The sequence below is a fragment of the Acromyrmex echinatior genome, chromosome 18 (genome assembly GCF_024713525.1).
Source record: "Acromyrmex echinatior isolate Ae372 chromosome 18, ASM2471352v2, whole genome shotgun sequence".
Taxonomy (NCBI): domain Eukaryota; kingdom Metazoa; phylum Arthropoda; class Insecta; order Hymenoptera; family Formicidae; genus Acromyrmex; species Acromyrmex echinatior.
The window spans coordinates 803,194-831,045 of NC_141869.1; the positions used below are offsets into that span (position 1 = coordinate 803,194).

A 27,852-nucleotide genomic window follows, 5' to 3' on the forward strand; every position below is an offset into this window, starting at 1 on the left:
GTTCGACTGTAACAGGGGAATACTCGACTGTGGTTGGTTGGAATACTGGACTGTGGTTCTTACATTCTGATCCGGATTAAACCCTCGGTGGAAACTAGACCACTGTCTAGGTTGTAACTTCTAGACGGTTAGGCGCCAAGTGGCTAAGATATGTTATTTTATATTGTTCGGAACGACTACACCGTCTCGAACTTAAGCGTTACCGTCTACACTCCACTGTCCACATGGGTTATAATTTATTTATATAAAATAGAACACTATGTATAATAGAAACATTGCACGAGTAACATTTATTTTTTAATTTGATTTTAAATTTTATGCACTTTATTATATGGAATAGTGAATAAACGCATGCGCAAGAGGTCACAGAGCAAGAAGAAAACATACTCATAGTGCTACATCATTCTAGTACGAGCTCTTGTGCTGGGCTTTCTCATTTGCGGAGACTGCGCTTGCGTGCTGCGTATTACGCATTGCATCATATTGTGTATTTTTCTGTGATGAACGCACCATAGTACGTCTATCAAAGCTAAAAAATAACAGATTAGCTCACTTTATTCATCAATCTTTTTCCTCAGAGGGACATTCCCCCTCTGGGGTGATACAATTAAAAGCGGCTAAGCCGCGCGCTAAAAAATATATATATACATTGCGGGGGATAAAAGCCCCCCCTCCTCTCCGCAATTAAGACTAAAAGGCTGAGGGGCAAGCCCTCCCAGCCTGCGCAAAAAAAATATCACATATTGATCTCCTCAGCACACGGGGAGATATATCATCAAAGTATTTGGGCTCCTCCGGGATATCACAGCAGTATCGTCAAAGAATAAAAGTCTCGGAGGAGCGCGCGCGGCAATAAATTATATGAAATAAATTAAAATAGGTAAATCGCGCACATACACATTCGAATAAAATACAATATGGTTTAACATGGCATTCATACTCCAACAGTCAGATCTCACAGAGAAATAAATAGTTAAAATATATAAAAAGCTAAAAGAAATAGAGTACAAAAGTACTTAAAAAGAAAAAGAAAGAAAAAAAAAAGAAGAAAAGGAGAATAGAAATGAGATAAAAATAACATAGCTAAAAGAAAATAAAATGATACAAAAGTATACACGGAAATAAATATATATAATTAAAACTAGCAGAGAGGGGCCCGTCCAACAGTCATGCTTAAAATAAAAATTAAATAAATAAAAAAAAGAAAAATATAAGAGTAAAAAAACAAAAATATATATCACATGGGCGAGTAGCGCCCAGACCACAACAAGAGAAACAAATAAAATAATTGGACATTGGATCACTCTCTCCTGCTTGGTTTAAAAAGGAGGGGAGGCCAAGACAAAGACATAATAAATTACGCCACTCATACCATTCGAGCCGCGACGCGCCGCGTCCTGTGCAATTCTTTCAGTGAGCCAGCGTCGAACTGCTTTCGGCGGTGTCACGAGATGATCCCCAGAGGAACGGGAAGGAGCCAGGTACATGCTCCACGTATATGTCTCGTGACCAGCGAATGATATTCGAGACAATGAGGCGCCGCATACTGATTGCCAACCCGCAGCAGTCTATTAAAGCCAAAAAATAATACTACACTAAGTTTTGTCCGCAATTAGGAATACATGGTAGAGCGCTCACCCTCAGCTAAGGAGAAGCTGAGGGTGAGCGCTCCTATCGGGAGTATCCCGGAGCGCTCCTAAGAGGCCTATCTATGCTTAGAGCCTTCATTAAATATAGTAGCCTTGTATTTGGCTTCGCGTTCTCGAAATAAGAAGTTATTCAAAATTATGCGATTCGTTTTTGTCTGGGCTATCGGATTTCCACTCCGATTAACGCTCTCTTAGCAGAAGCCAAAGAACCTTTCCAGTTCCGCTTCCAATTTTTTGCCGCTAAATTCTTTATCAAAATTCTTTCTGTCGCTGATCGTCCAAAGTCGAATCTTTATTTAGACTAGCAGAGTATGAGGTCAGAGGTGAAGGTATTGGCCACGAACCAATCGCAAAGCACAGCCAATGCGATGGTGGATTGTTCATAACGCTGCCAGTTACGAAATGCGAAAACAAAATCTCTATTTCACGACTAATGCCCGTATTCATAGTCAGACCTTGTACTTAAGGCTTCCTTAAATTTATCTTTAGATGCTCAGTAGCCAATGAAATAATTCGTAGAGTATCTAAAGATAAATTTAAGGAAGCCTTAAATATAAGTCCTGACTATGAATACGAGTATAAGGAGCTTCGCACAATAAAAGGAACAACAAAGAATAAGAATTCCAACCTATCAGAAACTGTGTATTATATGATTTTTGATAGGTTGAAATTCTTATTCTCTGTTCTCTGTTCCTTTTATTGTGCGAAGTCCCTAAAGGTGCTATCTTACACAAATTACAATTTTAACTTTCGTTTATATGCGTGCTTCCGCGCAACGGGGCAGAGCGATACTTTTTTTCTGCTACATTCGTTCATTTCATGCAAAAACACGTCGAATGACCCCAAAGGTCATTGTAATAGTTGTAGATAAAAATTGTAGGACTTCAAATTGTAGGAAATTGATCGATTCTAATCGAATTTTCTCTTTATATTTGATTACAATTGGTCTTTTTACAATTGTCTACGATTTCTATGCAGACAAGCCTAAAGACTACCAATTTTCTGAAAATCAAATTCGATTTTATTCCTTCGTGTTAGTCGAATAATATTTTATTAGTAATATTTTTTTAGATATTTTATCCAAATATGTCTTACTGTATGGTTTCTAATTAAATAAATCGAAATATGATGGAAAAAGTTATAGTCTATTTGCACTGCGTAAGAGAAAATATATATATACATATATATATATATTGACTAATGTAAATATAAAATAATATTTATTAGAGTCTCTATATGTATTACATGTAAATGCAGGACCTACAACAGAAGTCATAGCGATGGTAGGATCTTAAGTCGTAGAAAATTGACCAATCAGTCGATTATTCTTTTCATATTTGATTATGATTGGTTAATTTTTCATGACTTAAGACCCACATAATGTGTAGAATGATAATAGAAGCTTGTTTTTTTTGGTTTTAACTTCTTGCACGGTTCATCTTTTCTCTTTTTCTCTGCAACATGGAAAGAAAAGGAAGAAAAATAAACGTGCAAGAAATTCAGCTAAAAAGAACAAATCATATGTATCATTTGTATTGTAAAACACATTTCTGACCGAGACCTCTAATATTTACATTTACAATTATATAAGTTTCAATATTTGTAGCTTCAAATGCTCCAAATTTGGAGTTTGGCTTAATAGGAAAATACTTACCAAAGAGCACAGAGTGTATGAATGCTTCAATGAAGACGATATCAACAGGGAATTCGTGCATAAATTAACGGATGGCACAATATTTTGGCTTCCAAGAAAAAAGCCAATGCTAAAAATGGAGCTATTCTCTATATTTTCCTTGAGCCTTCAATTCAACAGAAAAAGGTTCCAAAGAAAAAGACAAATATTGCATCTGTTAGGGAAAGGATCGTGTTGTCCTTATTGCGGAACGCTGTTTTTTCTTCGTCGAGACTTGTCTCGTGCCCTGTGACTTGTCGGCGATCTATGTTCTGTGACCATGCCCGATGTGATTCGGCAGCGCGTAATAAATGAGACAGTTTACTTTGTGAAAATACTTTAATGTATCGTAAATACATTACAACTCGCGTCGTATAATATCGAAAAACCGGCTTGCGCACCGATCACGCACGTGAACACGAGAGGATGATCGCACGCACACAACGGCAAAATGGCGAGTAACACAACTGATTCGCATGCAGGCAGCATAGTCGCGCGCATGCCCTCCCCTTCGGTGGGCCTTACCAGAGCCACGAAAATGCTGTAGTCACGTCGGTAAGCCGACGTGCTGGTATTAGATCGGCTCAACTTACAATATATTAACAAGCGCTAATAGCATTCAAAGATAAAGGCATTATAATTCTGTTCACAATTTCGACGAGAAATTTCTTAATGAAAATAATTACAATAATAATTACAATATAATATAAATGATAAATATGATATCATTACCTTCGGAATATTGGATTGTGACTGTGCTTCCTATGGTAATCATTTTTAACGAATGAACTGAGGATTTAAAGGAAACACGTGTTTATCTTAAATTAGAAAATAATATGTCATTTACTGTAAATATCTTATAGAATTATTACATTCATTATTGTTAACATAATATTAAATAACATAATATTGAAATATCATATAATGTCTTTTATTGTATATTATGCATCAAATGAAGTAACATAACTTTTATTGACATTTATTAATTGTGAACAGGTATATTGCAAAACGAAAATTGATAATAGATGGTCCGAACTATCAGCAATATGTCAGATCTGTTAAAATTATTGCAACTGTTTCCAAATTCTTACCATGTAATGCAAATGACAAAGACAGGTAAATGCGAATAGTTTATTTATAAATGAGTTTCAATATGTACAAAAAAAGAGACAATTAATAACAATAAAACTGTGAACTATGTCATTAACTATCATTAAAAATAATTTTTAAAGCACAAGATTGTAAAGAGTATGTCTTTCTTAAAGACAACCACACAAAAGATCCACAACAGAAAACTTGTCTTGCGTCCCAAAAATTTTTAAATAATATCAATAGGAAGAAAAAAAGAAGAAGCAAAGAATGAAGAATATTTCTTCCTCTCTGTGTCAGCAATATAAGAATGTAAACCGTCAAAATAATCGGCTTCAGTTAAAGACATGTGTTCATGCATATAGCAAATAAAAATATTATTAAAATTAAGTTTTACATGTTGCAAAAGTATGATTCTTTTATTGCAGAATAAAAGATTGAAGAGCATGATCGAAACCACGGAAAAAGAAGAAGACCAAACTCGAAAATAAAAATAGACTCGAAACACGGTATCGACAAACCCGTGGAAAATCGGGATAATGCAATTTTAGTGCCGTCGCAGAAAAAGTTGGAAGTATATCACATGATAACGCATACAGAATACACATTTTATTTTTAATATAGAAATTCCAATTAAATTTCATTTTATTTGATTAAAATAGTAAATGCATCAATATTTATTGAAAAATACATACATTTATGCATTATCATAAATTATCGTTAAATTATAGTTTTTTTCCTTATCAACATCAAAAAACTTTGAAAAAAACTTTAAAAACAAATAAAACGGGACTTGAACGACAATTTTTTTTCCCAGAATATATTCTGCATGAAAAAATACACAAATTTACAGAATTACAGAAAAATGGGAGGAAAAATATTTATCAAATCTTCTAAATTGACAGTTTTCTCCGACAGGTGCTCAAATTTGTTCTTTCATATAGCTTTTCCAACACTGTGTTTCGCCCACTTTTTTCGGGATCGGTCGTTTGAGTTTGGTCTCTTTATTTTTAATCCATGATCGAAATTAGAAGAAGAGAGAACAAAATGCATGAACGTCAAAAAGAATGCAGTGCTTAACGCCATTGCAAAATTGCCTGAAAAGGAACAGTCAGCTGCAAAAGCAAATTTTGCAGCAATGAATTGCCAATCAAGCAATGTAATGAAATATACGACATAGATGTTTGAATGCTTACTTTTAAGAATAAAAAGTAAGAAAGCCTACACCTATTTGCGAAAACATAAAATGCTTACATTACCTTCTGTACAAACTTTAAGTAGACATTCGAAAATCGTTGAAGTAACATAGGGATTTCAGGTATTCAAAGCTGTGAAACTTAAAACTATAAGTATGCCATATGCTGAAAACATTCATGATATGTAATTATAGCAAATAATACGATATATAAAGTACATGATAAATTATGTTTATAAATCTACTTTTATACTGTTGACAAGATGAAGGTCTTCTGGATAAGTTTTAATTCTGTAAATTGATAATATACCGCTGTAATTGCTTTCTACAGTCAACGAAAGTATCACATATACAGGAAACAGTTTTAAACACTTCTGAGTTGCAATAAATATATATATATATATCTCCGATATCATACGTCTTCATTTATTCGTACAGATTATCTTAAAGTCATTTGTTATTAATTGTCGCTAATTATTAAGTTATTTCGCAGATTATTATAACTTAATAGTATCGCGATGATAAGCTCACCATATCCGGAAAAAGGGACAAGCAATCGGTTGCAAATCGCAATAACATCATTCTGCTGTTCACGTACGTATTTTTCTAAAGCAATAGAATAACACGGATATAACTAAATTCTGAATAATTGTGAAATTAAAGCCCTAGATCTCTAAAAATCCTAGATCAAACTCGATTAATTATTGGGTTATCTAAAAAGTATCCGCGGTTTTTTGTCACTAGATGGTGTTGATGGTCAACACTATATATTGTATTTTAGATCCAATATATTGTACAATATATTCTATTGGTTCCTACACAGTGGACGCGGAACGCTTGTCGCGCGGCAAAATGAGACGCGATAATGAACACATTAGGAGCTGTAAGCTTATTGGCTACCGTATCACATTTTGCCGCGCGGCAAGCATTTTCGCGTCCAGTGTGCAGAAGTCATAACAGTAAGAAATGCGGTAAGATAGATAGGTAGAGGCATTTTTTTTTTCTTCGAGGACACTATTTTGAGCGGAAAAATCTAACTCGCGAAAATTAAGAAATATCCCGAGATTGTGTAAGGATCGTTCGACAGAGTCGATTGCTCGCTCAATGAATTTGTCGATGGAAAAGATAACAATGTCATCAGCAAATTGTAATAACTCCGAGGACGGATGTAATGCCTCGTTACGTAAGTAAATATTAAAGATTAAGAGCCAAACCCTGAGGAGAGCCCTTAAAGAAGACGCGAGACTCGGTGAGAGAGCCCTGGGAGAGAAATTGGATAGTGCGAGAAGAGATGAGTTTAAAATAAAAGAGAACATAAGGGAATATTCATGGATGCCAAGTCTTGCAGGAGAATGTATATATAAATTTAAACATTTTAATTGCATCTAATGCATATATTCGTGCTCTGCATATAAGAATATTTCTATCAATATTAGATGTATAAAATTATAAATTCGCACATGTTGTACATCAAATAACACAAATGAACATTTAAAAGAAAACAATTATTTATTAAATATTAATTAAATGTTGAAGCAGTAATGTAATAAAATAATTTTTTACAATTCAACTAAGGCATTTAAATATTTAAAATTATCAATTTCACTTATAGTTTATAATTTGCACCTAAATTCAGGAAAATTATATTTTTAATTTATGTTATATATCGTATAATAAGAAATATTTACAAAAAAAAATATGCACGCGTAAAGTCAGTTTACCAAAGAAGGTATTAAAGGAAAAAAGATATGGAAAAGCGATATGTAATACACAATATAAAAATAAGAGAATTGGAAAGAGGAAGACCAATTAAAAAGGGCATTATTTCTATTGTTTTGTACATTTATTTTGTATATCATAGGCACAGTTGCATACATAATTAGACATTGTGACCTAGAGAAGGTTAAAAACCATTCAATCTTATATATATCGTATATTTTTTTTATTCGCAGAAATTAAAAGGTTCATATAAATGATACGCAATAAGTAATAATATTTACGAAAACAAAGTCTTACAAAATAAAACTGAAACTATTCTAAAAAGTCGATTACAAACTTTAGTTGCTAACTAATACTTTAAAGACTTCTATATATGCAGTATAGAAATAAAATGTAATTAAAAATAAAATTTCATTACAAAAAAACTTAAATCTCTAGAATCTTTAGGACACCTTAAGTGCACGCGCGACACAACAGTACACACATATATGTATACATATAGTATTTAAGTGATATCTTAACATACAATCGTAATTAAACCCTTGACAGATTCTTTCATACTTCGCAACACGAATATTCGTGAACCAAGATAACGATCCAAAAAATCGAAACATTTATCCTTGAATTGATTCTTGACGTTAAGTTCTACTTTTGCTGCGTCTCTCAAGTAGTATAAGTTTAGCAGTTCCTTAAATGTACGACAGTATACTAAAGCTTTGTCAAACAATCTTATTGCTTCCTCTATGTTACCCCTAAATTAAAAAAATGGATTCAAAATATTTTCATTAAAAATAATTTTCTTTATATAAGTCATGTATGTGACTACAATAAGTTAATTAAAAAAATTTTAAGTACAATAATTATGAGAAACGGTTGGAAACATACCTTTTTATTTCGACGAATCCTAACGCTTCATATGCAGACCTGCACTTTTCATCCAATTCTATCGCTTTTTTAAGATATTCCACAGCTTTATCAGAATAATCGTTCCAATCAAATTGCAAAAAGGCCCTCTGCAGATAAACCAAAGACATAGATGTGTCATCCGAATGTTTCTTTATTATTTTAATAAAATAATTATGAGCTTTTTGGTACTGTTGAGTTTCGGACATCATCTAAAAATAATTGAAAATTTTAACAATGAATCAAAATGTAAATAATTTATCTCCGTCTATCTTTTTTTTATTCCAATTATTTTTTTTTAATTATAAGTAGTTTTATATACCGTACGATAATATTGATAACAACATATACATTCAGGAAGATTTGTATATTTTTCCAAAACTTTCTCGAAAGCTCTCACAGCCGCTTCAACTAATCTTACATCTTTATTTAACATCGCAATACAATAATCTGTATAGCATTTTTGTATGCATGCCATGCTAAAATTTGGATCATATTCAAGAGCCTTTTCAAAATCGTACTTAGCTTTGTTCAGTTCGCCCATGTGCATATATACCTGAAATTACGAAATGTTACATTATTTTATATGTACATTTATATGCATGCGACAAAAATATGCTCAATGTTAATGTGCTTAATACCCGTCCTCTGCGATAGTAAATATCGCTGTAGTGCGGATTTATACTAATGGCTAATTCGAAATTCATGAAGGCCATGTCTAGATTCATGAACTCTAGATGTATGTCCGCTGTCTTTAACAAGGCGTTTATCTTTACATCATCGGGTGCATATTCGATGTTCAGTATACATTCTAAGTCTTTGAATGCAGGCTCGTATTTGCCCAAAAGTGTATAAAATGTAGCTCGTAATAATAACACCTCGAGTTTAGTTGAAGGTAATGAATTAAATTCCGGACTTTCAATAATTTCCGTACACAACGGTATTACGTCATCATATTTCGTATCTTTTAACGCTTGTAGTGGCTTTTTGAAAAATCTAATAACACATTAGAAAGTAAATAATCACATACACAAAAACAATTTTCTGCCTATACCTACTCTGGAATATTTTCTGGACATCGAAGTTTAGAAAACACTGGATCTGTAGAATAAGATGTAATATAACATTCGATAGAAGGCTTATTTGGCATAAATAACTTTTTGTTTGCCCAATTTTCATAAGCATGTTGTTTCACTAAAAATAATTTTCATTGCAAATAATTAAATTTCTGTTATGTTTCAAATTTTCTTCTAATTTGCTGTGAATAATTTTTTACTTAATACAAAGTGTTTTTAATATGTAACTTACCAAGTTTTTTCAAGATTATTTCTATCTTAACAGGGGAAATAGGATTAGAGAACTCTTCATAAATATACGCGGTAGTCATATCTTTCAAGGCTGCTTCCAAATCCCCCATTTGCTCCAATACACGTGCCCGACGTAGCAAAGCTTTAATATATTTTGGATTTAGTTCCAACGCTTTTGTACAATCTGCCTTCACGGAACTATATTTTTTCTGTAAGTTGCAACAATTATACACCCATATCACCAACAACTTCGACAATCAATTGAAATCAAATTTTTATATACTCGTATGTTAAGCTTATTATGACTATTATAAATATCTTAATACCAATTGCTCATACGCAGCTGCTCTATTTTGATAAAAAATCGCGAGTTCCTTATTCTCCTTAGGACAAATGTTGATTGCTTTAGTATATTCAGCAATGGCTTCATTATATTTTTTCATTTTGAAATATATATTTCCTTCGTTCTACTTCTGCGCTCTTTGTAAAGAAGTCTAAAACAAAAGAATTTACTTGCATTTGTCATTAAAATACTATCTTTTTGATGTTTACGATAAGTTTATAGACATGTATGACACTATTACGGAAGACGCTTCAAGTTATTTTATTGAAGTTCTAAGAAATGAATTTCTATATTATGAATTTTATGATCTCAAATTCAGCAGTGTTTGCAGACAATATATTATTTACTAAAAATTATCGCTCGTGAGAACGATAATTAAGAGATATTAATTAATGATATTAATTAAGAGATATAATGATAATTAAGAAATAATAAAGAGATATACATACAGTTATCGCTATCAATGACGAAATATATACTAAGAGGAAAATGATAAATCTATTACTCTGATATTTTTGAAATCCAATAAGCAGACGCTCATAAGAGATACCATGAGAATTATGAATTACGGATAAATGTATTTTTGCAATGGAGGATGCTTTCATATATGACTCTTAACCTCCGATTCGGCTGCGAAAGAAGACACTTTGGATGGCCTGTCGCTGTCTATGGGGATACGTTTGTCGGATTCTTCTGCATTTTGTACATCAATGAATTGAGAATATGATTGAAGAAAATGGATAACATGTCCAAATTGATTTTGTATATTAAGATATGTCTTTATAGCATCTACACTGTATATGTATAACAGTTCTTTAAATATGCGACAAAATACTAAAGCCTTATCAGATAATTTTATTGCTTCCTCTATGTTTCCTCTGAAAGAAAAAAATGGATTCAAAATGACTTCATTAAAACATCATCATATTCTTTATGCAAATCAAACATAATTGCAGATAGTTCCTTTTGAAAATTACAATAATTGTAAGAAACAATTAGACTGAAAACATACCGTCGAATTTCGATTATTCTTAACATTTCAATACATCTAAGCTTGCCGCCATTAGAGCATGTCTCCAATTTTAATACTTTGTTCAAGTATTCCACAGTGTTATCAAGATTACAGTTCCACAATAGCAGATAAACAATAGCATAATCTGGATCTTTCTCTATTGCTTTAACAAAATAAGTATCAGCCTTTTGATACTGTTCAGTTTTAGACATTATCTATGATTAAAAATTTTACCAATAAATAAAAACATGTACAACATAATACTAATACTATATCACTTTTATTTATTTGTAATTTTAATTTTTTTTCAAAATTATAGATAATTATACCTACCTGAGCATACAAAACATAACAACATATGCATTCAGGAGGATTCGAGTACCTTTCGATATCGAAAGCTTTCTCAACATCTCTTACAGTCATTTCGGCTAAATTTAAATCTCCGTTCAATACTGCAAAATGATAATTTACATACCATTTCTGCATATGTGCTGCGCTGAAATTTGGATTCAATTCTACGGCCTTTTCAAAATCGCGTTTAGCTTTGTCTAGCATTTGAATGCCCAAATACGCCTTAAATAACAAAATAACATTGTTACACTGCTTCATAATACATGGAAACTACATGTGTGCGATAAGAAAAATATGCTCAATGTTTAAGTGCGTAATATACCTGTCCTCTATGATAATAGATATCGCTACAACTTGGATTTATCATAATGGCTAAGTTAAAGTCCTTAAAAACCAAATATGAAAACCCGATTTCTCTATGTAGATTTGCTCTTTTTATCAAGGCGTTTACCCTTATATCATCAAATGCATCTTCGCTAGATAAAATAATTTCAAAATCATCAATCGCAGCATCATAATTGCTCCGAAGTAAGTTGAATGTAGCTCGTAATAACACCACCTCTAGTTTGGAGGAAGGTAATTTATCAAATTCAGGGTTTTCAATGATTTCTGTGCACAGCGGTATTATATTATGATACTCCTTGTTTTTTAACGCTTGTAATGGTTTCTTGAAAAATCTAATAAACAAAAATTAAAAATTAAACATCACAATTCCACTAACTTTTGTCTATACTTACTCTGGAATGTTTTCTGGATGTTCAAGTCTAGAAAGTACTGGATCTTTAGAGAAAGCTCTAATATAATATATTTCGATGGCATGCGTAGTTAGCATAAAAAAGTTTTCATGTGACATGTTTTCCTGAACTTGGTCCACTAAAAATAATTTTGATTATACGTCATTAAATTTCTTTGTTATATTTCGATTCTTATTCTACTTTACTATGAATACTATTTTATTTAATACTAACCAGTAACCTTACCTTTGTGTCACTCGCCGATTTTATTGAAACTTAGTACATTTGTAGAATAGTTCAAAATACTGAACATACTGGATATTTTTTTATATTGGCAAAAATGCAATTTTAAGGATAAAAATGATGTATTTGTTGTATTTATAAATCGATAATTAATTCGTTGTACTTAAGCTCAAATATTAGAGTTATTTTTTAGTATTATGCCCAATTTCTTTACTTCTAGATAAGTTGCGGATAACTTTATCCAGGAGACATCTCCATTGTATTCTGGGAGATATCTCTTGGAAGAAATGAATTATCTAGAGGTGCAGAAGAAATTGGACATTAAAGAACAAAAGATTCTTATATTGCTGAAAGAAAATTCAATATTGGAATTACAGAAATCAAAATGGCGGATCCAATTCTTTTTTAAATTTTTAGTTCTATCTCAAAATCTTTTTATCTTTACCACATCTCCAAAGCTCGGTTGCACCAACGTCATGTTGATTTTAAGCGAGCTTAAAATTCTCTCTATTTCTCCTCTTTTGATTTTAAAACGAAATAAATAGTTTTAAGTCTCACTTAAAGTCAAAGTAACGGTGGTGCAACCGGGCTTAAGACACAAAAAAAACTCTAATACCTGAGTTTAAGTGCAAAGAATTAATTACTTCTTTACAAATACAAGAGGTCATTTTTATCTTTAAAACTGTACCTTTGATGATATAAAAAAATATTTTATGTCCAATATTTTTTACTACTCTACAAATCTACTAAATTTCTATAAAATTGACGAGTGACACAAAAGTTTACTTGTATAAGCGCTTTTAATATATATCTCACCAAGCTTTTCTAAGATTATTTCTGCCTTTAAAAGAGAAGCTTGATCGGAAAAGTTTTTGTGAATACAGGCAGTAGTCATATCTTTCAAGGCTGCTTCCAAATCTCCCGTTTGCTCCAATATACGTGCTCGACGTAGCAAAGCTTTAATATATTTTGGATTTAGTTCTAACGCTTTTGTACAATCTGTCTTCACGGAACTATATTTTTTCTGTAAATTGCAACAATTGTACACCCATATCACCAACAACTTTGACAATCAACTGAAATCAAATTTTCATGTTAAGTTTATTATGAATATTACAAACATCTTATTACCAATTGCTCATATGCAGCCGCTCTATTTTGATAAAATGTCGCCAGTTCATCCTTATTTTCTTTGGGACAAATGTCGATTGCTTTAGTATATTGAACAATGGCTTCATTATATTTTTTAGTTTTGAAATATATATTTCCTTCGTTCTTATATTTTTGCGCTCTTTGTAAAGGAGTCTAAAACAAAAGAATTTACTTGCATTTGTTATTAAAGTACTACCTTTTTGATGTTTGATAATAAGTTTATAGACATATATAATGTCATTATGGAAAACGCTCCAAGTTTTCATTGAAATTCTAAGAGATAAATCTATATTATGCATTTCAAAATCTCATCAAGTTCAGCAGTGTTTGCCGATAATATATTATTTACTGAAGATTGTCATTCGTGATAATGATATTTTGAAATATTGATGATATATAGCTATCAATTAGCAAATAAATTAAAAAAAGAAAATTATAAATCTGTCATTTTGATATTTTTAGGATCCAAGAAACGGATGTTCATAATCGTAAGATACAAAAAGATTTATCAAAAATTCAAAATTCTCTCGGATTGTGAATTTCGAATAAATGTGTTTTTGCAGTCAATGGAAAACGTTTCTATATAAGGCACACTGTCTTTACTTCTGACTCGGCTGTAGGAGAAAGCACTTCGGATGGCTCATCGCTGTCAATTGGGATATGTTTATCGGATTCCCCCGCATTTTGTATACCGATTAATCGAGAGTATGACCGTAGGAAACGAATGATAAGTGCAAATCGATTCTTTACAAAATTGTATGTAAAGTCAACTGTATATGTACTGTACACGTATAGCAGTTCCTCGAATGTATGACAGAATGCAAAAGCCTTATCAGATAAATTTAATGCTTCCTCTATGTTTCCCCTGAAAGAAAAAATATTCAAAATATTTTCATTAAAACATTACCAGATTTTTTATGTAAATCAAACATATAATTGCAGACGGTTCCTTTAAAAAATTGCAACGTACAATAATTGTAAGAAATTATATTGAAAACATACTGTTCTATTTCAATCAATTTTAATATTTCAATACACGTAATCTTCCCTGTAACAGAGCCTGTATCCAATTTTAATGCTTCGTTCAAATATTTCTCGATGTTAATAAGATTACAGTTCCACAAATGCAGATAAACAATAGCGTAATCCGGATCTTTTTCTACTGCTTTAACAAAATAAGTATCAGCTTTTTGATACTGTTGAGTTTCGAACATTATCTATAAAGATTAAAAATTTCACTAATGAATCAAAATGTGTACGACATAATACTAATATTTTATCATTTTCATTTTTTTCATAATTTTAATTTTTTTTTTCAAAATTATAAGTAATTATACATACCTGAGCATATAAAACATAACAACATGCACATTCAAAAGAATTTGAGTATTTATCTATAGCTTTCTCAATGTCTCTCATAGTAATTTTGAATAAACATATATTTCCATTCAACAATGCAAAACGATAATTTGTGTGCCATTTTTGCATGTGTGCCATGTTGAAGTTTGGGTTATATTCAACGGCTTTTTCAAAATCGCGCTTAGCTTTGCCTAGTTGTTGCATTTTCTTATGTGCCTTAAATGATAAAATAAAATAATATTGTTACCTTGTTTCATAATACATAATGAATCTATATGTGCAACAAGAAAATATGGTCAATGTTTAAGTTAGTATACCAGTCCTCTATGATAGTAGATATCGCTGCAACTTGGATTTATGATAAGGGCTAATTCAAAGTCCTTGAAAGCCATTTCTAGAGTACACATTTTCCCAATTTTCAGGTATACATTTGCTCTTTTAATCAAGGCATTTATCCTTATGTCATCACATACATCTTCGCTAGACAAAATAACTTCAAGATCGTGGATTGCAGCATTGTAATAGCGCCAAATGAAGTAAAATGTAGCCCGTAATAACAGCACCTCTAATTTAGAGGGAGGTAATGTATCAAATTTGGGACTTTCAATAATTTCTGAACACAGCGATATTATATTATGATACTCCCTATCTTTTAACGCTTGTAATGGTTTCTTGAAAAATCTAATAAACAAAAATTAAAAATTAAACATCACAATTCCACTAACTTTTCTCTATACTTACTCTGGAATGTTTTCTGGATGTTCAAGTCTAAAAAGTACTGGATCTTTAGAGAAAGCTCTAATATAATATATTTCGATAACATGCGTGGTTTGCATAAATATTTTGCTTGTTATGTTCGAAAAGTGCTGTTTCACTAAAAATAATTTTGTTATTTTTCAATTCTTTGTTTATCGTGAATAGTATTTAATATTAAATGCTTTTAATGTATAACTCACCAAGCTTTGCCAAGATTATTTGTGCCTTTAAAAGGAAAGCATGATTAGAAAAGTTTTCGTGAATGCAGGCAGTAGTGATATCCTTCAAAGCTGTTTCCAAATCTCCTAGTTGCTCCAAAATAAATGCCCGACGTAGTAGAGCTTTCGTGTATTTTGGATTCAATTCTAATGCTTTTGTACAATCTGCCTTCGCACTATTATATCTTTTCTGCAAATTGCAATTACAATTGCATATAGACATTTATACCACATTAATTTCATTAATAAATTTAAATAAATTTTCATGTTATGCTTCTATTAGCGGTATCATCAATTTTATTACCAATTGCTCATACGCAGCCGCTCTGTTTTGATAAAAAATCGCGAGATCATCCACGTTCTCCTTTGGACAAATGTTAATTGCTTTATTATATTCAGCAATGGCTTTATTATATTTTCTCATTGTAAAACGCACATTTCCTGCATTCTTATATTTCTGTGCTTTCTGTAAAAGAATCTATAACGAAAGTTTGCTTGTATTACAAGAGTGCTATCTCTTATTTCTTTTGCAATTTATGATAAGTTTATAGTATGTCTATGATAATTTAATAATATCTCTATAGGATAGCTACTAAGTAAAAGATTTTAAGGTATGATTTCTTACATAAATTCAAAACGGAAATTGATTATAAATGATTCTATATCGAAAACCAAATGATTATATATCGAAAAGGTTTAGTTTTAAAGATATATATGATGTTAGAATTGAAGGAAAAATTTCGTTTTTTCCACATATTACGAAAACAACTCGAGTTACATATCTTAAACATATGCAAAGTTTCTCAAGTCAAAATAACGAAAAGAATTTTTAAAATTGTGGAAAAAACGAATTTTTTCTTCAACTTTGATATTATATTTCTAAACTAAACAGTTTCGGATGTATAATATATAGTTTATATAAAGTAAAGTATAGTATAGATCATATAAAGTTTTCGTCTTGAATTTATGTGAGGAATTTTTCCTTAAAATCTGTTAGAATACTTAGTAGCCACCCTGTGTAATGCCATTATGGAACAAATTTCGGACTATTTTACTGAAGTTCTAAGATTCGAGAGACAAATATAAAGAAGCTACGTTTCGTAGATTGTCTCCGTGTCCAGATCCATTATAAAATTTGACAAAAAATAACTTTTTTCGAAGCCTGGAACGAGATAAGTCAATTCCTGTAGTTTCATAAACTTTGAATATGAATTCGGTTTCCAAATTGCTCCATGTCACAATTTTGAGAAATTTGCAGTTAAAGTTGCAAAGAAGAGCTATTTTCGAGTACTTTATCATATTATAGCTGCAATATGTAACATGTTGGAAAAGTTTTATTGCGGTCAAAATAAAATACATTCTTAGGATTTTTAGCCCTCAAAAGGAATTTGTAGTGTCGGTTATTAATATTCATGATTAAAATATAAAATTTGTTGTCAAAATGTCTGTCAATATAGTCATTAACAATTTACAAAAAAAAAACTTTCTATTATGTTTGTTCAAATTTAAGGATTTCTTAGATCATTAAATCCGATATCAATTGCTAAATTCAAAATCATGTATTCAATATGACGGATGCCAAAACTAATGCTGAAACTAATCGTATTGTGAAAATTTATATGTATAGAAGTTTTCATAATTTTAAATTTGTCAATTTTAATATCAGGTTTTAACTCCCCCACCCCTCCTCCAAAATCCTTAAATTCAAATAAAAATAATTAAAAACTATTTGATAAATCATCAATGATTCAATTCACAGTTTTTATTTCACAACAAACCCTTACGAACTATTAATGAAACTATTTGATTATTCAGTCGTAATTTTTTTGCAAACTATTGAAAAGAGCTACTATTAGATTATTGGGAAACCTATTCAAATAATTATTGCAAAAATTAATTAATTCAATTGCTGCTAAAATAAATTATATATTAATAAAATAAATATATGATATAAAATAAATTATATTAGTGTTTAGCATCATACACGACAAAATTATGACAAAAAAAAAGATTTTCTTTTGAAATTGGGATTTAATTTCACGATGCTCTCCAGCTGTCACTCATTCAAAGCTGTACCTCATCTATACTTACTTGACCTCTGCGAAAAGTATGGAAATTTCCTCTTCGTTGACCCACGAATCCTGAATATATAGATGTATAACTATGACATATCTGATCAATGTATATCGTCAAAAAATTCATATATATTTAAGATATACGTGAATATTTTATTTCATAAACGAATTTCAGATAATCTGAATCCGATTAGAAAATCAATAATCACTCAGTCAAAAACTATTGAGGAATGATTATTTTAAATAATTTGATTAGGGAATCAATAATCATTCTTTGTCAAAAGCCATTGGGAAATGATTATTGCACATAATCCGACTAGTGGAATCAATAATAATCACTTCGTCAACAACTATTGAGGAGTGATTATTGTAAACCCGATTATTGGATAATACAGGGTGGGCCATCTATTGGTACGTTTTTGAATTTCGTCGTATGGCAACACCGAACGAGCTACAGACCCGAAATTTTGACAGTTTATTAGTCATACCGTCCGCGGCACGAAACAACATGTTTTCTCTTGAAGAGCGTTTTGAAATTTTAAAAACTTATTTTCAAAGTCAGTGCTGTGTCGCCGAAACTGTACGAATTTTGAAAAGAAATATGGGTCGTGATAGAGCACCCACCGAAGGAGCTATACGCAAATTGGTGAGGAAAGTTCGTGAGAAAGGGATGTTAGTGGATGACATTATATTACGACTGTTTTGAGTGAAATTGGCGCCGAGGTAGTCCAAAATGTCATTAATAATTGGGGTGACCGAATGGCATACTGTAAGGCCAGTAGAGGGAGCCACATGAACGAAATCGTTTTTCATTCTTGACGCGGATACTTTTAGCTTCACAACAAAAAAAAAATTAATAAAAAATATCAATGTATGCTCATTTGATCGCATTTTTAAAAACGTACCAATAGATGGCCCACCCTGTAAATATTCACTCACTATTAAAGAATGAATAATCACTATTAATATCCAATAGTGATTATTGATTTTCCGTAAGAGAATTCCGTATTTTATCATAAATATCTCATAACCGACACTAAATTTTGAGAGCTACAAATTCCCCTTGGAGGAAGAAAAATCCTAGAACGTATTTTATTTTAATCATAATAAAAATTCAACATCTCACATATCATTATAATATATAAATATACGAAATACTTCAAAATAAGTAACTCTTTTTTAATTTTAACTAGCAATTTCTCATAATTATAACGTGATAGAGCAATTTGGAAACCAGAATCATATTCAGCGTCCAAAAAAACTAACGGAAATACCCAGTGCCATTTGGATTTTTTTGTTTAACAGTGTTATTAGAATGTCAACGTTTTGTAAATATTGCATGTCACTTCATCAGAGCAAGGAGTCTGATACTGAAATGAATTGCAATGTTTACGAAGCATTTTTTGCATTTTAACAATGGATCTGTCACACAGACAATCTGCGAAACATAGTTTCCATAAATACTCATGGAAGCGTTAAAAGCATAAAACAAATATATACTATAAAAATCACGATTTTTAAAAAGTTTATCGATTAGGAAAATCCATTATGATATGTAAATTATGCATTTTATAATCTCATTATTACAATACGTATTTAGCAATGCTTGCAGACATTATCTATTGAAACTTATCTCTTATGATAACGGCATCTAAACATATCATTGACACAATATGTTTTACGATGATATAGAGAAAGTAAATAAATTCATGACTCTGATGCTTTTTAAAATCTAAAAGGTTGCATCAAATGCAACATTGAGAAAATAATGTTGTTTTATTTCGAATAAATGGATTTTCACAATCTAGTCGGTATTTCCAGATAAAGCAAATGATCTCAACCTCCATCTCAGCTACAGGAGAAGATACTTTAGAAGGTGGTTGATCATTACGCTTCCTTTTAGTAAATCTCCTTTTTCTTTTATGCGTCATCTAAAAATACATTGAAACAAATTTTCTGTGTTTACTTAGCGTTTGATTTCTTTTTGCAATACAAAGGATGAAAAACGATAAACACACTTTCATTCTCATTCTCACTCTCACTCTCACTCTCACTTTCTCTTTCTCTCTCTCTCTCTCTCTCTCTCTCTCTCTCTCTCTCTAGAATATTAATAATAATTTAATTATCATCATAGAATTATACATAAATTTTAATATATTATTAATAATTTTTCTGTTTTTCTTAATATAATCCCATAGATTTTTAACTTTTATCAATACTGCAGAAACTTAATATTGATTAAATCAATATTAATTGAATTCCAGGCTGATTTTTAAATGTGTTAAAGAATTAATAATCATATATTCTTTTTTCCTTATGTCTTCTATTTTAAGTAGATTTAGATAAAAATAATCTATCAAAACTTTTCAAGATTTTGAACATGTTTCTTTCAATCATAATTTCACAAAATGAAGTACATATCAGTAACAGACTCCATACAATGATTTAAGAATCTGTACTATCGCATGCATCACATACGACTCCACAATTCATAAAATAATTAAAATTCAGTTTTAAGGATGAATGGATTTAAAAATTTAAAACAGAGTAATCTTTTGATCTGTATGATCAAAAGAAGGAATTTTTAATGTTGAAAAGAGATACAAATTTTCTGGACAATGCAAATTAAAAAATTAAAAAATTAATGTAACTGTAGTCTCCTTTCAGCTGTCGATAATCTGATTCCTTTTGACATCATTATTAATAATTATGTTAAAGTATATATATGTGTTTCAATGGAATACTAGAATGACTCAGGACAAAAAGATGGCAAAGATGTTTTTTGAATGTAATGGTGCGTTTAATTAATTAGTCCAAAGTTGCAGCAAGCAATAATTGTGGATATAGAAGATGAATCTAGATAATGTGCATCCGTGAAAATAATCATGCAAGAATATAGGAAAAGTGAAATATTTGTTTTTGCAGGAAAGACAGAGTGTAACACAATGGATCATTATGAAAAGCCTAGTATCGCATCACATCTTCTATCTTATTTTTCTTCTTATGCCCCAGTAATGAGTTTACTATTGCATTTTGTTATTTGTAACTTGTCGATTCATAAGAGGTCTAATTTCCACCGAATCATCTAATGTTGCATAAAATTAAATTTATATGTCAAAGACATATTAACTGTGCTTTTTTCATTCCAGCTTTTATCCAATAAATCTTTATTTTTAATAGAAACAAAATACTATAAATTTGATTTGCACTGAAGTGAAATCGAATTAGCGAGAATTTCGGTGAAAACTATACCAGATTACGATGAACGGCAAGTAACGCTTTCCGCACATTATGCACTTATTTTTTTATTTAATACAATCTGCCTTCCGAGAAAAAAATCTTTGGAAATTAGTACAACTAGATTTCGTCAATATTTTAAGTCTGTCAAAAATTTTAGATGATGTAATATTTGGATTAAAAAGAGCACGTCCGGGATTGAATCAAGTAATCTTTCGAAATTTGCGTGCAATTATGCACGAATATACAGAGTTGGCCATATTCGACGGAAAGATGTTTTTTTTTCAATCATGGGAAAAAAACACATTTTTTGCTGTTCATTTTAAAAATCATTTAATAGGGTTCAAGGTCTTTCCGTCGAATATGGCCAACCCTGTACAATACCTTGTTGAATACGTTGAATCTATCAGGCAAATTTCCCTTTTCCGTGAAAATTATTCACGCGTGAAGATACAAGACTTTCACGGTACGATTATAAAGTACTCAGGTCAATCAATCAAATGCGTCGTCTCTACTCATTCTTCTCCGTATTAACTAATCAATATAATGACAAAGGCAGCTCGTATCAAATATAGTTTCCTAGAAGCCCCTTCTTCCTTCTCTTCTTCGACACGTAGAAAAATTCTTTCGATTAATGCAAGTGGGGATTTCCCTGCAGCCATTGTAGTACAATGGAAACATGGGTTGCGTTCGAAAATATCACCCGAGTGTCCCCGTGTATCGTTTTAACCTGCAACCTGATGTCCATGATCTTGAACAGAAAAAGAATTAATAAATCACAATTAATCACATGATCAATGCAATTATTCAATTCTTTCTTCATCCGAGATCTCGGACCGATTTCTACCATTGTGGACACGAGGGTGCGCTCTCTGGGATGCGGAACTGCGGAACGTTCGTGATTGGTCATGGCTTTATTCCGCCGATTCCGTTCCGCTAAAATATATTGTCCTATGTCCCATTGAGCGGAAATTGCGAAATGCGCAATTAGCTTTGATCAATTGAAAGAATCTTCCCGTAGATCATTTAGTGATGCAGTAGATATAAGAGACAATTTTCTCCGTTTAACAAGGTTAGTTTTTATAAATGTATGTATGTACACGTACCGGCAGAAATAGTGTCCCTTCGGCGCGCGGCGCTACACATTCGTACCAAATAGAGATCCTTTAATCAGAGACTGGTCATCAGGATTTCGTCAAATTTCTTCGAGTGAGAAAGGAATATAGGCCACCTCACATCTCCACCAATAGCGGTGTGTATGCATAATGTATACACATAAAATGATTTTTCACAATTTAACTGAGATATTTAAATATTAAAAAAGATTATCGATCTCGACTTTGAATTTATAATTTGCACCAAAAATTCCCACCACCAGAAGAAAATTATATTTTTAATTTCACATATCGTATAACACAATATTTACAAAAAAAGATACATGCACGCGTAAAGTCTCCAACAGTTTTCCAAGGAAGATACTGAAGAGAAGCGATATGTAATACAGAATAAAGAAAAAAAATTTTTCTTTATTCTGTATTACATATGATAAAAAGAAAAGAAGGCAGCCACTTAAAAAGATAGGATAATTAAGATTATTTCTATTTGTATTTTTTATATTTTTATTATTTTGCACATTATAGACGCAGTTTCGTTACATAATTAGACATTGTGACCCAGGAAAAACCAAAAAACATTCTTATACTATAACTTAATCATGTATATTTTTTTCAGTCATTAAAAATTAAAAGATATTAAAAGATTTTTGAATGATATGCAATAAATTTTAATATTTGCGCAAACATACAATTTTCTAAAGTACAACTCAAACAGTTTTAAAAAGTCGATTATAAACTTCAGTTTCTAACTTCAGTTGTAATATTAATAAACTTAAATATTAATAAATTAACTTATGTTTCGCACAAGAATCAGTGTCGACTTTTAAGGCTTTTAAAGGCTTTTTATTAATAATTGATTTACTTCTATTGCATAAGCAGTATAGAAATAAAATATAGTTAAAAATAAAATTTCATTACAAAAAAACTTAAACCTTTAATATAAAATAATAATGCATACACACACATATACTCCTCTCTCTCTCTCTCTCTTTCTCTCTCTCTCTCTCTCTCTCTCTCTCTCTCTCTCATCTCTCCCTCCCTCCCCCTCCCTCCTTCTTCCAACCTCTTCAATCTTTAGGACACTTTGAGTGAGTGAGTGCGCGCGCAAATAGATGTATATATGTATACATACATATATACATATCGTGTTAAAAGTGCTTTCTTAACATAAAATCATAACTAAATCCTTGATGGTTTCTTCCGTACTTCACAACACGTACATCTGAATCAAGACAACGACTGAAAAAAATCAGATTGCTTCTCCGAATTGATTCTTGACATTAAGTATTACTTTTGCTGCGTCTCTCGAGTAATATAGGCTTAGCAATTCCTTCAATGTACGACAGTATACTAAAACTTTGTCAAACAATCTTATTGCTTCTTCTATGTTTCCCCTAAATTAAAAAAAATGGATTCAGAATATTTTCACCAAAACATCTTCGAATTCAGAATATTTTCATTAAAAACAACTTTCTTTATATAAGTCATGTATGTGACTACAATAAGTTAATTCAAAAAATTTTAAGTACAATAATTATGAGAAACGGTTGGAAACATACCTTTTTATTTCGACGAATCCTAACGCTTCATATGCAGACCTGCACTTTTCATCCAATTCTATCGCTTTTTTAAGATATTCCACAGCTTTATCAGAATAACCGTTCCAATCAAATTGCAAAAAGGCCCTCTGCAGATAAACTAAAGACATAGATGTGTCATCCGAATGTTTCTTTATTATTTTAATAAAATAATTATGAGCTTTTTGGTACTGTTGAGTTTCGGACATCATCTAAAAATAATTGAAAATTTTAACAATGAATCAAAATGTAAATAATTTATCTCCGTCTATCTTTTTTTTATTCCAATTATTTTTTTTTAATTATAAGTAGTTTTATATACCGTACGATAATATTGATAACAACATATACATTCAGGAAGATTTGTATATTTTTCCAAAACTTTCTCGAAAGCTCTCACAGCCGCTTCAACTAATCTTACATCTTTATTTAACATCGCAATACAATAATCTGTATAGCATTTTTGTATGCATGCCATGCTAAAGTTTGGATCATATTCAAGAGCCTTTTCAAAATCGTACTTAGCTTTGTTCAGTTCGCCCATGTGCATATATATCTGAAATTACGAAATGTTACATTATTTTATATGTACATTTATATGCATGCGACAAAAATATGCTCAATGTTAATGTGCTTAATACCCGTCCTCTGCGATAGTAAATATCGCTGTAGTGCGGATTTATACTAATGGCTAATTCGAAATTCATGAAGGCCATGTCTAGATTCATGAACTCTAGATGTATGTCCGCTGTCTTTAACAAGGCGTTTATCTTTACATCATCGGGTGCATATTCGATGTTCAGTATACATTCTAAGTCTTTGAATGCAGGCTCGTATTTGCCCAAAAGTGTATAAAATGTAGCTCGTAATAATAACACCTCGAGTTTAGTTGAAGGTAATGAATTAAATTCCGGACTTTCAATAATTTCCGTACACAACGGTATTACGTCATCATATTTCGTATCTTTTAACGCTTGTAGTGGCTTTTTGAAAAATCTAATAACACATTAGAAAGTAAATAATCACATACACAAAAACAATTTTCTGCCTATACTTACTCTGGAATATTTTCTGGACATCGAAGTTTAGAAAACACTGGATCTGTAGAATAAGATGTAATATAACATTCGATGGAAGGCTTATTTGGCATAAATAACTTTTTGCTTGCCCAATTTTCATAAGCATGTTGTTTCACTAAAAATAATTTTCATTGCAAATAATTAAATTTCTGTTATGTTTCAAATTTTCTTCTAATTTGCTGTGAATAATTTTTTACTTAATACAAAGTGTTTTTAATATGTAACTTACCAAGTTTTTTCAAGATTATTTCTATCTTAACAGGGGAAATAGGATTAGAGAACTCTTCGTAAATACACGCGGTAGTCATATCTTTCAAGGCTGCTTCCAAATCCCCCATTTGCTCCAATACACGTGCCCGACGTAGCAAAGCTTTAATATATTTTGGATTTAGTTCCAACGCTTTTGTACAATCTGCCTTCACGGAACTATATTTTTTCTGTAAATTGCAACAATTGTACACCCATATCACCAACAACTTCGATCAATTGAACTTGACAATCAATTGAAATCGAATTTTCATGTTAAACTTATTATGGCTATTACAAATCTTAATACCAATTGCTCATACGCAGCTGCTCTATTTTGATAAAAAATCGCGAGTTCATCCTTATTCTCCTTGGGACAAATGTCGATTGCTTTAGTATATTCAGCAATGGCTTCATTATATTTTTTCGTTTTGAAATAGACATTTCCTTCATTCTTATACTTTAGTGCTCTTTGTATAGGAGTCTAAAACAAAAGAATTTACTTGCATTTGTCATTAAAATACTACTTTTTTGATGTTGATAAATTTATAGGCATATTTAAAACAAGTATATACTCTAAAAGTCTTTATCGATTAGGAAAATCCATTATCGTATGTAAAAATCCATTATCGCATGCATTGTAATAATCTCGTTATTACAAAGTATTCAACAATACTTGCAGCCATTATCTATGACACTTGTCTCATGATAACGGCATCTAAACATATCAATGACACAATATGTTTACTAACGATACAGGGAAAGCAAATAAATTCATAACTCTGATGATTAAGATCTAAAAGGCAGCATCAAATGCAACATTGAGAAAAATATTCTTTTTCATTTTGAATAAATGGATTTTCACAATCTAATCGGCACTTTCAGAATAGACAAATGATATCAACCTCTGTCTCAGCCACTAGAGAAAACACTTTGGATGGCTGATCACTATGCTTCCTTCCGTTAGATCTACTTTTTCTTCTACGCGTCATCTAAAAATGCATTGAAACAAATTTTCTGTTCACTTAGCATTTAATTTCCTTTTGCAATACAAAGGATGAAAAGTGATCATGAATATTAATAACTTAATAATTTATTTATTACTGTGTGTGTGTGTGTGTAGAATTACACATAAATTTTAATATCTTATTAATAATTTTCCTGTTTTTTCTTATTTTGATCCTATAGATTTTTAATAATTACTTTTATCATTACTGCAGAAACTTAATATTAAATCAATCATGATTAAATCAATATTAACTGAATTCCAGGCTGATTTTTAAATGTGTTAAAGAATTAATAATCATATATTCTTTTTTCCTTATATCTTCTATTTTAAGTAGATTTAGATAAAAATCTATCAAAACTTTTCAAGATTTTGAACATGTTTCTTTCAATCATAATTTCACAAATTGAAGTACATATCAGTAACAGACTCCATACAATGATTTAAGAATCTGTACTATCGCATGCAACACATACGACTCTACAATTCATAAAATAATTAAAATTTACAGTTTTAAAGATGAATGGATTTAAAAATTTAAAACAGAGTAATCTTTTGATTTGTATGATCAAAAAAAGGAACTTTTAATGTTGAAAAGAGATACAAATTTTCTGGATAATGCAAATAAAAAAATTAAAAAATTAATGCAACTATAATCACTCCTTTCAGCTGTCGATAATCTGATTCCTTTTTACATCATTATTAATAAGTATATTAAATATATGTGTTTCAATGAAATATTAGAATGATTCATGATGAAAAGATGGCATAAACAAAAATGTTTTTTAAATGTGATGATGTGTTTAATTAATTAGTCCAAAGTTGCAGCAAACAATAACTGGACATAGAAGATGAACCTTGAAGATAATGTGCATCCTTGAAAATAATCATGCAAGAATGTAGAAAAAGCGAAATATTTAATTTTTTCAGAACATACATAGGCCCGTATTCAGAACATGTTTTTTTTATAAAAGCGCGCTTTTATCTCTAAAATTCTATAGTATGCGTAATGTAAATTATAGCATATTAGCGCGCTAACATTGTTGTAAGCGTATTCTGAATACAGGCCACACAATGGATCATTATGAAAAGTCTAGCATCGCATCTTCTATCTTATTTTTCTTCTTATACCCCAGTAATGGGTTTACTATTGCATTTTGCTATTTATAACTTGTCGATTCATAAGAGATCTAATTTCCATCGAATCATCTAATGTTGCATAAAATTAAATTTATATGTCAAAAACATATTTAACTGTGCTTTTTTCATTCCAGCTTTTATCCAATAAATCTTTATTTTTAATAGAAACAAAATACTATAAATTTGATTTGCACTGAAGTGGAATCGAATTAGCGAGAATTTCGGTGAAAACTATACCAGATTACGATGAACGGCAAGTAACACTTTCCGTACATTATGCACTTATTTAATATAATTTTTATTTAATACAATCTGCCTTCCGAGAAAAAAATCTTTGGAAATTAATACGACCAGATTTCGTCAATGTTTCAAGTCTGTCAAAAATTTTAGATGATGCAATATTTGGATTAAAGAGAGCACGTCCGGGGTTGAATCAAGTAGTCTTTCGAAATTTGCGCGCAATTGTGCACGAATATGCATTACCTTGATATTGCTTGATATCTGTATGTTTAGTCTGTCGCGCACAAATTCCTCTTTTCCGTGAAAATTGTTTACGCGTGAAGATTCACTACTCTTACGATGCGATTATACTCAGGCCAATTACTCGAATGACATGCGAGTCGTCTCTACTCATTCTTCTGCGTCGTAATCTTATTATCTGATCAGTATATAATG

The 27,852-nt window shown here is 30.9% G+C and overlaps 2 protein-coding genes and 1 long non-coding RNA gene across 3 annotated transcripts; all 3 read right to left on the reverse strand.

Moving 5' to 3' along the window:
* Positions 1–262: 262 nt before the first annotated feature.
* On the reverse strand, positions 263–2,099 carry LOC147906735 (uncharacterized). The gene is made up of 2 exons (XR_015548097.1): positions 1,373–2,099; positions 263–529 (listed from the first exon to the last, which is right to left on the reverse strand). It is a non-coding gene; the product is annotated as an uncharacterized LOC147906735 (long non-coding RNA).
* On the reverse strand, positions 538–22,480 carry LOC105150602 (uncharacterized). Its single transcript, XM_087415717.1, is given in 24 exon segments — positions 538–1,568; positions 3,304–8,076; positions 8,210–8,439; positions 8,550–8,783; positions 8,869–9,223; positions 9,286–9,421; positions 9,536–9,743; positions 9,861–10,028; positions 10,497–10,755; positions 10,890–11,104; positions 11,223–11,462; positions 11,563–11,917; positions 11,978–12,113; positions 13,034–13,241; positions 13,349–13,522; positions 13,973–14,234; positions 14,372–14,586; positions 14,711–14,944; positions 15,046–15,409; positions 15,470–15,602; positions 15,685–15,892; positions 16,007–16,180; positions 19,619–19,708; positions 21,399–22,480. Coding segments are annotated over 22 exon segments (4,833 nt in total). The 5' UTR covers positions 21,399–22,480; the 3' UTR covers positions 538–1,568; positions 3,304–7,841.
* A 704-nt stretch (positions 22,481–23,184) lies between these two features.
* Positions 23,185–27,828, reverse strand: LOC105150555 (mitochondrial import receptor subunit TOM70). The gene is made up of 9 exons (XM_011063722.2): positions 27,661–27,828; positions 25,937–26,023; positions 25,342–25,515; positions 25,015–25,222; positions 24,765–24,900; positions 24,348–24,702; positions 24,029–24,262; positions 23,689–23,918; positions 23,185–23,523 (listed from the first exon to the last, which is right to left on the reverse strand). The coding sequence occupies exons 2-9, from the start codon at positions 26,021–26,023 to the stop codon at positions 23,379–23,381; spliced, it is 1,569 nt and encodes a 522-aa protein (XP_011062024.2). The 5' UTR covers positions 27,661–27,828; the 3' UTR covers positions 23,185–23,378.
* Between the last annotated feature and the right edge of the window lie 24 nt (positions 27,829–27,852).